This window comes from Polyodon spathula, chromosome 18 (assembly GCF_017654505.1).
Source record: "Polyodon spathula isolate WHYD16114869_AA chromosome 18, ASM1765450v1, whole genome shotgun sequence".
NCBI classification, from domain to species: Eukaryota; Metazoa; Chordata; class Actinopteri; order Acipenseriformes; family Polyodontidae; genus Polyodon; species Polyodon spathula.
In genome coordinates this window covers 11145455-11156613 of record NC_054551.1, presented here as the reverse complement: position 1 = coordinate 11156613, position 11159 = coordinate 11145455, and the positions used below count along the sequence as shown (strand labels likewise).

The 11159-nt window shown below is 41.2% G+C and overlaps 1 protein-coding gene across 1 annotated transcript; it reads right to left on the bottom strand.

The window, feature by feature from the left end:
• Positions 1-984: 984 nt before the first annotated feature.
• LOC121331292 (proline-rich protein 35-like) lies at positions 985-10653 on the bottom strand. Its single transcript, XM_041278580.1, has 3 exons — positions 10566-10653; positions 2936-4635; positions 985-2185 (listed from the first exon to the last, which is right to left on the bottom strand). The coding sequence occupies exons 2-3, from the start codon at positions 4351-4353 to the stop codon at positions 1357-1359; spliced, it is 2247 nt and encodes a 748-aa protein (XP_041134514.1). The 5' UTR covers positions 4354-4635; positions 10566-10653; the 3' UTR covers positions 985-1356.
• Between the last annotated feature and the right edge of the window lie 506 nt (positions 10654-11159).

Sequence of the window (11159 nt, the reverse complement as noted above, 5' to 3'; positions counted from 1 at the left end):
GAAAACACCAGTGCTATCAACCCCTCACCCCCGCATCCCTCACCCTTCATAGGCACTAAACCCATTTCTGCCTGGTGGACAGACAGACAGACACAGAGGGCTTAATTCTCCTGTGCTGTCATAGTCTGTCTATGAATCTCTAAATATTCTCACAGGGGTGCTGGTACTTCCCTCTTATTACTCTTGAACCAATACACAATGGGGTGAAGTATTTTAAAGTTGAAGTGTTTAATAATTGAATTAAATAATTAATGTAATATTAAATAATAAAACATAAGACCATACAGCAGTTGCACACAAGTTCCAGGTGTGTACAATCTGATTCAGCTCAGCGAGCGTGCCCTTGTACATGTCCACTCTTGTGATGTAAGGCTCTCATTGCCCTTAATCAAAATTCAGGATCTCCGGAATTCCTAGTGTGGCACACCAATAATGTTTAATCATTCTGGTCTGGACATGAAAACCCAGTTCCAAAATAGAACACTAAAATAACGTGAAGGAGTCATTTATGATTCAAACGATGGGTTTCTATGTTGAGGCAGTGCTTTCCATCTTTTTTCGATGTGACTCCTGTATGGCTTTCATACCTCCTTCTACAAAGATGTTATGGGCAGGCTTGCTTCTGAGCAAAAATTCAGTTAGTTAGATATCCTGCATATGCTTACACTACCAGAACCCCTGTAAAGAGTCTGTATCTTTGAGTATAGGGATAAAACATGGACCTCCTTGATGCACAAGCCTCCAGGCATATCATGTTTAGGGATAGCCTGGATATTGTCTATCAGCATGACTCTGAGAGCTGTTTGGGGACCATGAAAAGCTTTATGGCTATGTGGCAGGGCAAAGAGCCCTGCTGATTTAAAATGCTTGTTTGTTTATTTTAGAACGGGGTACCCCCCGCCCCTGTGTATAGTTTTTATTTTGTTAGTTATGATTTATGTATTTTTATATAGGACGAGCTGGTCCTTCATTATTTGTTATTGTTTTGTTTGGTTTTTAAATACCTCGTGAGGATGCGTGACTAATCAGCTACACTGCAGGTCTTTTATATCTGTAACCGAGGGATTAACCAGCTGTCAATTATCTCAGTTCAGTTCACAGAAATGATTTAACTGCTATGGTTTCTCTCAATATACAATCTCAAAGTCTCAGCAGACCTTACTTGTCCAGCTCTGCTTCTCCTAACATTACTATGATAAGTCCTATAGTGTACGAGCCAGAGGTTGATTATGGGAAATGGCTAGTTTCCAGTTAGTTTCATTGGCAGTAAACTACATTGGAGACAGGCCAGTTGTCTGGTGCTCTCCTCTGGAATGTCACAAGTGATAGTGCCAGTGTCAGCTGGTCAGGGAGCTCCTAGGGGTCGGCAGTAAGGGGGCTGTGAGGGTAAAGAGTGACTCCTGAAAGGTCTCTGGAAGAGGGTAGTTTCATGCTCTTGGAGCAGGGGGTGAATTCTGTGAAGACCAGGGAGGTGGAGTGGCCATCAGGACACAGCAGCATGCTGGAGTCCGCCTCGCATTTCGTAGTTCGGCTGGGCCACAGGGCCTCAGCAGGGGATGGGCGTAGCCCACTGGGCAAGACCACCTCTGTCTTCACCACAGCTCCCAGGCTCAGCTCAGAGGCACGGCTCATTTTGATCAGCAGTTCAAGAGACTGACTTCGAGAATCCTGCAGTAGGCCCTCTGACACACTCTCTACTGCTTTCTCTTCTTCTTCCTCCTCGTCCTCCTCTGTTTCCTCTGGGAAACACCCTTTGCCCTGAGACCCTTGATCTTTGTCGGCCCCTGCTGGTTCTACAGTCTTCTTGACTGAGAGATCCAGGGGTCCTTCTGGCTGCCTGGTTGTCTTTTCAAGTGCCTGGTGGACGTGTAACAACTCACTGCGGATCTTGCAGAGATGCTCTCTCAGGTAGCGTTGTTCTGGAACATTATCTTGTACCAGATTAGCAATCTTCCTCTCCGCCTCCTGGTACTCCTGCAGTGCTTTTGAGAGGTCCCCCAGCAGGACCACTGACTCCTCCAGTTCATCCCGCCTACCTGCTCCATTCCCCAGTGCCTTACCAGGCTTCAAGGGGGAGAGAGGTCTGGGAGGGAGAGCTGCTTTCTCCTGGTTCTCAGAATGGTACTTTCTAAGGTCCAAGTACCACTCTTCTGTAGGCATGGACTGTTGGAGAGCTGTTCGAAAACTGCCAAGAAGAAATAGAGACATTATAAAATTGCACTAAACTAGTCACATAAGTGGGGATTAAAAAATACAGCACCTTCTTTATTTCCTCATTCAAAGAGTTTTAGAACAGGGTTCTAGTTTTTTTAATGCAGTGGTATGTTCAGGAGGGACCCCCTATTTCTGTAAGTTAGGAAATTAGCAGCAGTAAAATAATGTGTCACGCTGTATCTATTAATTGAACCTACTCCTAAGAAATAGGCTATGTTAGATTCCCCTCCCTCATAAGTGTCCCCCAAGCTCATTATTCTTGACCTGAAACAATACATTTCTGCTCTCTGTAACAGAAACAGGTAATTGAAACCATCAGTGCAAATACCTCTCACTTGTTTGTTAAGTAAATGTTTTTGTGCCTATCTTGGCAGATTATTGTCTGATGTGCTTGTTTTGTGTTATGGTCCCGTGTGCTTGTCCCGGTTCAAATCCCGGCTCACTCACTGACTCATTATGTGATACTGAAAAAGTCACTCAAGCACCTTGTGCTCCATCTTTCAGATGATTTGCTGTTGTAAGTGACTCTGCAGCTGATGCATAGTTCACACACCCTAATCTCTGTAAGTCACCTTAGATAAAAGCGACTGCTAAATAAACAAATAATTGAGACCATTAAAGTCTTGTGGCCAAAGAACCCAGATTCAAACCCAACATCCTGTCGTGCAACCTAGCCCAGTAACAGCAGCTTCAGTTTCTATGAGGATACTGAGGTACTCACCTGCTCTGGAAAAGTTGGTCTGTAGCAGCGGAAAATGTTGGGTTGCCATGGAGGTTCTTCAGGAAGTCCAGCTTGCACCCCAAGTGAGGCTTCTTCTCTGGGGGGGATTCCTCACTCTCCAGGGGCTCACCTGTGCGCTTGCTCCCTTTCTCTCTCAGTGACGTCACTTCCACTGCAGCCTTGTGGCTCCAGCCTCCCGTTTTGTCTTCCTTGATGGGTGCTTGGAGCTTCTTCTCTACTGTTCTGTAGCCAGCCTCTGAGACAAACGCAGCCTGATGGTGGGCAGACCACGCTGCTGGGGGAGGGGTGGCAGTGGCAGTGGCAGTGGTGGGACGCAGTGCTGGGACTTTCCAGAGGCTGATTTTGGGTGGGAAGGTAGGGGGGGGGTTGGGTTCCATACTGGCTGGGGAGGATTGACCCAGTTTAGCCCCCTTTCCAGCGTCCTGAGCAGAACCAAAAGCGTGTTCATAGAGAAGAGGGCAGTAGAAGCTGGGTGGCAGGATGGCCCGATCTGCTTGTTGGACGGTGGCAGAGGGAGTTTGCATGAGCTGGGCAGCCGATGCCAAGAAGGGCAGCTGGGCAAGTTGGGCATGAGTGCCAGCTACTGCAGGGTTGATGTAGGAGAACATGCCTGGGCTCAGTGGGTAGCTGACCCCCAGGACTGACAGATTAAGTCCAGAAGGGTCCTGGCAGTCTGCGAAGGCTGGGGGTGGAGGGTAGCAAGGTATGGATCCCCCATCAGGACAAGGTAATGAACCCTCAGGGTTACTCTTCCTGTGTCCGGTGGCCAGAAGATGCCACTGCTCTGAGAACAGGCTGGGGCCACTTAGACAGTTCTTGGAGAACTTGTAGTGCTTCAATTTGGCCTCCACTTCCCTGGCATTGAGGAGCTGATCCTCCAAGGAAAAGACATCCGTGATCACAAAATCTGCCTCTGCTTGCTTGCCCCTTTTGTTGTTGTTGCTGCTACTGTGAGGCTTCTTCTGGTTCACTTTGGATGATGGAGCATCCTCTTCTTTATGTTCCTCCCCCTCATCAGGCTCCTCCCTCTCTCCCCTGAGGTGGTTGTCCTGCACGGCTTCCCTGGTTGGTGCATCACTGCCATGGGCAGGCTCTGCCTCACCTCTCCCCCTCAGGCAGGTCCCAGGAGGGAGTGGGCGGAGTTGGTCAGGGTGCAGGATGTTACCCTTCTTGTAGGGCCAGTCAGACTCAATGAGCAGGGACAGTGAATTCTTGCATAGACTGTACTTCATGTGGTTGTAAAGGTGGGATTTCTCCATGCAGGTGAAGGGGCACTGGAAACACTTGTAGTTGTATGGCTTGCCCCATGGCCGGGGGATGTAATGGGGCTTCTTGGGCTTGCGCTCCTTATGCTTGTAAACCGAGCTGATCTTGCAACTGAGATCTTCTTTCGGCATGGCTGTGAGTGTAAACCGTGTGAGACAAACTGTAATGTTCAGCACTAAAACAGGATGGAGTCATGGGTTTCCATGTGCTGGACTCCAGACTAACAGAAGAGGGAACACCCTCCTGAGATGAGAAGTCTGGCAGGCTCTGGAAGTCACTGCTTCTGTCTAGTGTTCTATATAGGTAGTATAATTTATGGTAGATAAGGTGGGTTATGTAGGATAAGGGAATAAGTTAATTCTCATGAGGGAATGTTTTTTTTTCCCCTGTTAATGGGGTGAAATCCAGAGATGCTGTCAAGGAAAGAAGAAAAAAAATTGTCAGTCAAGATTCACTCAAAAGGGAAAACCAAGTTTGCATCATATGGATATTCTACTTTTCTCGCATAACTAAAGTCATAGATTACATATCTACAATCAGAACCTACAAATTGACAAATAATGAATGACAGTATTGATGAGGCTGATAGTGCTGTCTGAGTTCTCAGCTAGTACGGCTGCGGGCTCACATTACCACGGCTTCATGTTGGGTGCTTGTGTTTTACATATAATGTAAAGAACTGCCTTTGAAACTGCTTGTCTGGAAGTTTACAGTAAAACAAAAACAAAAGGAAGAAGCCAGTGATTAACATACAGTAGAGCAATGTACTCTAGCCTGTGCATGTGGCTGGACAGTGTTGCCATTAACCTATCTGCAGGGTGGCCAGGCTGCTCCTTTCTCACTGTACCTGCCAGAACTCATTATTTCCAGTGCTGTACCAGCCGCTAGCAGGGGGGCAGGCTGTGTTGGAAGCACGCGGGCAGGCAGGCCTCTGGGAGCTTGCACCTGTGCTGGGGAATTTTTCTTGTTGGGATGCAGTGTGCTGGGGATAGTGTGAGTAGGGACTCCCCAGAGTCAGGCCTCTGGCTGGGAGAGGACAGGGTGGGGAGGATGGCAGCTGGTAATGAAAGGCTGGCAGAGTGCCCAGGGGGCATAATTAGTGTAGGGGCTGTAGGATCTGGGTCAGTGAGAGGAGAGAGGGGGGCATCTCACAGAGTACCAGACTTTTTGGGGGCATGTTTTCACTTTTTACAAAATCTGACTCCCAAAACTCTGTACTCTTTAGTTCATGGTAATTTTTCAGACCTGTCTAACAAACATAACTGCCAAATGTAACAAATAGTGGATTCATCTGTCCAATTTTATTACAAAATATATTTTTACTATTACTGTAGACAATTACATAATTGAATTAACCATTATTATTTGATACTGCAAGTTGTGCAGCAGGCCATGATTCCAACCAATTTGTCAAGGTAAATGACTGTCAAAGTAAAAGAACACATTCATTATTTGAAAAGAAGAAACAAATACTCCCAAAATGAGAGTTTAAATACACAGAAATGAGCTGGACTTGAACACACCAGCTACACATATTGAAACTAATGTTAATTGCAATCTCACTTTCAACTGTAACCCAGACATCGAAGAGGAAATGCAAAGGTATAGCACAGTCTCACCATAGTAATTTAACTGATTATTTGAAGAGAAAGAAATAAGTGATGAAACCAATGTAGGCTTGAACCTACAATCCCATTTTCTACCAGCAGTGATAACTAGACAACTTGCACAAGTAGTTCAAATGCTCAGCCATACTAGCATCATCGTACCTTTCGGGCAATTTGGGTTTACGTGTAGTTTTCTTTAGAGAGTAAAATTCTCCAAAATTCAAATGACCTAATTAATATTAAAATATGGGGGTCTATTTAAATGTTTTGTGGGACTTCGAACACCATGCAGCTTTGTAGAAGTGGGTTTACAAGAAGTTTTTAGTTTGTGTTGAAGAACCGTTTGTCTCCTTTGGCCGTCAAAAAAAAAAAAAAACATTTAAAAGGTAAACAAAACAAAAACCCAGACAGCATTACACAAAGAAAAACACCAGTATTCTATAAGATAGCTCTGTATATTTATTTATACACAAATTATACACATGCATATATCTACAAAGTGCCAATTAGCCCCCCCCCCCCCGTTTTCAAGCCCTCCAGCCTCGTTTTAAGTTTTTAGCAGAGTACACACGCAGCACTAATCTGCCCTGGTCAAATATCGATAAGCTCAATTAATAGATTAACAACTCTGAAAACATGAAGGCACATCATTGGAAAATACAAAATATGTTCATAAAATTGCTTTGTTATTTAAGATTTTATAATAAATATAGGCAATTTATCTTACAGCAATGCTTGCTAAACTGACATATGTGCACAGAATAGGGAGCTTAATGTTAACAAGGCTCTGATGTATCCTGGTGTTGATATTTTAACCACATACTGTTCTTTCTGATTGATTTGTACTTAGCACAGATACAGAGAAGGTACCATGTCTATATAATTCAGCTAAATTGAGTTAAAAAAGTACCTATTTCTTTAAAACCATTTGACAAATATTGGATAAAATAAATAAGCACTGGCCATCGTGTCTCCTTAATCTTATAGTCTCCTTAATCTTAAAACCAATGCAACTTATTGAATCCCCAGTGAAGACCGTCAACTTTACGCAGCCAGGAAGTGACTCTGCACACACACACCCAGTCATGCCTTTACCTGGAGGACCACTCAAGGACACTATTTTTGCAGTTGAAAACAGTTAGTACATTTACTAGAAACTACTGTTACTCATGAAGAAAATCCCTGAGCAGGTTTTGAAATGCAGTAAGTGTTGCTGTGATCAGTGTCTTTGATGGTAAAGCACATCAATGGAAAGCACACATAGTGCCCCCAGCTGGAAGAGAGCGAGACCGCAACGGAGCAGTTGCAGACAGTAAGGCAAATCAATTCTTTTGCACTGGAGGGTCATCAATTTATTTTCTCTCTAACTTAATAGCAAACAGGTTTCAGACTCTTCAAAGACATGGTTTTCATTAAAATAGTTTTTGCATTGCAACATTAAAAACTTCAAAAGCACTACATCTTAAAAAAACTGTTCAATACTAAAAACATTCTTTATAATCCCATGTTGAAAATGTAAAATTGAAATTTAAATCAGTGGTAAGGATTGTATGCCAGCTTTAATCAGTAACTGGAATCTTTATTTTTCAGACCATTTAATATCTTACAAAACAAAAGAAAAATTAGCATTCCTAAACCAATAAAAGGTCATTTTACTTCAGCTTATGAAGTCAATCTTCCACAACCTCCATGACACCTCACGCAGATGCTGAAAGCAATATCCCCCAATCCAACCCACAAAACATTCTTCAGCTGATAACGTATAATGCTACAGAAAAAGCACATTTATTTCCTATCTTCACTGACAAATAGTAATCTCAAATAAAAAATCCTTGACTTCACTGGTTCCTTAGTTATAATAGCACTAAGAAAACCAGCAAAGCCCATGTATGGCACATCTGTAAAAATGTATTTGACGGTCTGGAATGTATGTGTTTACAGAATAATAATGGCAGACATTTCCCTATATTTCATCCATCCCTGAGAGCTACTCAACCATACGGGAGGGCTGATGCTGGAATAAAAAGATCAGCAATTCAACAAGAACATCAAATAGAGGAAAAGAGCATTCAGAAAATCACCAGTGTAGTAAGTGAATTTGAAATCATGACGTGATCTATACTTGTATGAAGTATGCATGGATGTGTTGTATAAACATGCTATTAGTGGTGCCAGAACCTTACAATTTGCCCCACATTTATTAAAATGAATATTAAAATAATATATTAAAGCAAATCCAAATAACTGTGCAAGCACATGCAACAACAGACTTTCCCAAAGCCAAACCTGAACAAACTTGCATTCCAAACCATAATAAAATGCATGTAACATCAATATCATCCCTCTGTGATAAGCACGGAAAACATTACAGCTGCCCCTGCATTTTTTTTATACAAATTGCTAAACTGATTTGTGATGAAATGTAGCAAGAAGACTAGACAAGGCAATTTTAGTATGAAACCGGTTGGGATCAGTATTCCAAACACTATTCTGAACAGATTCGGGTTTAGAGTCTACTGCAATTCATTAATTAGTTTGCTGTAGTTAGAGAGTTATTAACCCTATTTCCTAAATGTTATATCTCCGACTCCATACGATAATAAACCCAATGTAACATCAGAAAGTTAATCCCTTTCAGAATTTCAAACCTGCAGGTTATGGCAATTATAAAACATCAAACTTAGCTTCTCTGCCAAACTAATTGCTGTCTTTCTATTGCTTGACTGGAAGAACAAAAAGTTACAGCACACCGGTGTGTGTCTTATTATGTGGTCACTAAACCTGGACAGTCAGTAAATATGACTGGTATACAGACACAGTCATGTAGAAAAGAATATGTGCTTACAGTATGCACCACACATTTACAACAGTCTTGTAACCAGACAAACAACTTTTTACATACAGGTATTTTCCAGCAAATCCTGAGTCCTTATTCTAACTATGCCAGTATTATTGAAGGGTAGTGTTAATGCTCCCATGCATAATGTATAAGAAAATATGCTACAATTTGCGTACTTTTTTTTCCACAAAGACATGCATGAAATAATTTATAATGCCAAATATAGCAACTTTCTGCTTTCTTTTGAGCAAAACTTGGAAAAATATACTATTAGGCTAACAATTCCAATGGTGCAAAATGTGTTTTAATGGTATATATGGTATTAAAATGAAACTATTTTTGTATTACTTACCGACTCCCAGATTCATTATTCATAGTTTCACAGCATTTTTCCATTCGTTTAACAGCTGGTGCCATTAAGGAAAACGAGTAGTTTGTAACGTTGCTATATTGCGACTGATACATTTAATTCATGTTTGTGATCTCTTAACATAAAAAAATATATTATTATTATTATTATTAATTAATGAAATGGCCACCACTTACACCAGTTCACGGCAGTAAGATAAAGGCAAAACGTAGCTATGTATTGGAAAATCACTGAACCGGCAAACGTGTGGCCAAGTGCATACAAGCACGAAGCCTAGAACACAGCTATTTGCTGACTTGTAAAGTAGGCTATATTAACATGGTAAATATAAATTTGAAAGAATAAAAGCAGTACAGCAAAATTACTGATGCCATAAAATGCTAAAACTATGGTAAACTATTGTTAACTGTGAATTACAGTAATGTATTATTTTCTAACAAAGTACATATAAATTACAGTGCGGTCCATAAATACCACTGGTCGATTTTCACCGTTTTTTTTTTTTTTTTTTTTTTTTTTTTTTTTGTCTTGGGTTTTTTTTCCTATGAAGGCGAAAAAGACTTTTAGCTTTATGTTGAAAAACCAGGCAATTATTTTTATTTTTCTAAAATGAATGGGTGTTTTTTTTTATTTATTTGTGCAAATTAATACTGCATATCTTAATATATAAGAAGAAAGTTTGTCTGTCTGTCTGTCTGTCTGTTCTTTTACGCATTGGTACCCCGGAGGAGCAACCCCACTGCTGGATCACTACAGTAGCCATGCATGTCAAATGAAAGAAACCCACAAAACCAAACACAAAAAAAGGAAATAAATAAATAAAGGAAAGGGGTCCGAGCGCATTGTGCGACACTCACGATCGGTAATTTATAGGAAACCATAAGGCTACCGTCCCCCAATCTGTCACGCATGACATATTGAATTTCCACGGTCAACGCCGGGTACTTCAGCCTGTGGTCTATATAACGGTTTGTTCAGACAGAATAAAATGAGTTTAGCTGCGCGTTCAATGCACAATGTAGGCTAGGAAACAAGGCGCCTGAAAGTAATAACAATAATAACAATAACTTCCGTTCAAGTTTTTTTATTTGTTTTTTAATTATTTATGGATTTATCTAGGGCCTATGCATTTCATCCTGTGTTCAACAACACTGAACAGTCGAAATTAGCTATGCTGAAGTATTCAGTTATGTGAAAATTACTTACATGAAAAATTGACATACTTGGTCAGAAAAAGAACAAAAAAAAACCCAGAACTGTCCATTTTACACTAAATAAACGCGAGCTTCTACATGAAAACGGATTTCAAATACAATGAGAAAAAATAAAGTTATTTTAAAAACAAGACAGTTAACAACGCATAGATAACACATTTAATATTACTACTACTACCACGACTACTACTACTACTAATAACAACAACAACAACAACAACAACAACAACAACAAATATGCTCAATAAAATATTAACTGGACGTGCAGTGCAATAAATATTGAGATAACGTAGTACCTATAAAGTGCGCTTACCTGCCGGTGCCGCGTGTGTTTCTGATGCTTGTTCACAGCGTGACTGACAGTCTGCACAGATTGGTGCGAAGTATATATTGTCTGGAAGCCATGCCCAGGGGCATTACCAATATTCCTCGCGCCCTATTCCCTATATGGAAGTGTCACATGTGGTCTGACCACCCAGCTACTGTGAACAGTGCACGCGCCAGACTTCATCTCTGGAATAGTCCTGCAGTGGTTGCTAAGTGAGATAGAATGCTCGGAAATTGAATGGAAAACTTTCAATCGTGTTCTCCGAGAGGGTAGCTCTATATCAGATGCATTATAAGAGTGAGGGAAATGATATGACTACTTACAGCAAATATGTGTTCTCATATACCTCAGTCCATCCATCCATCTCTCTACAATTCATGTGTACCATAACCTGCATTTTTTAGATAAGAAAGGAAATATGACCTATAAATATAGTTGTTTTCATTCACCTACTTCCTGTTGAAATGTCTGCCTTTTTTCAGCATTCCTTGAAAATGAGATGACATTCTCATCTTGCTTAAATAATACATATTTGAATTGCATTGAATTGGTATGTAGTCTGTCTAAACAGCTATCACC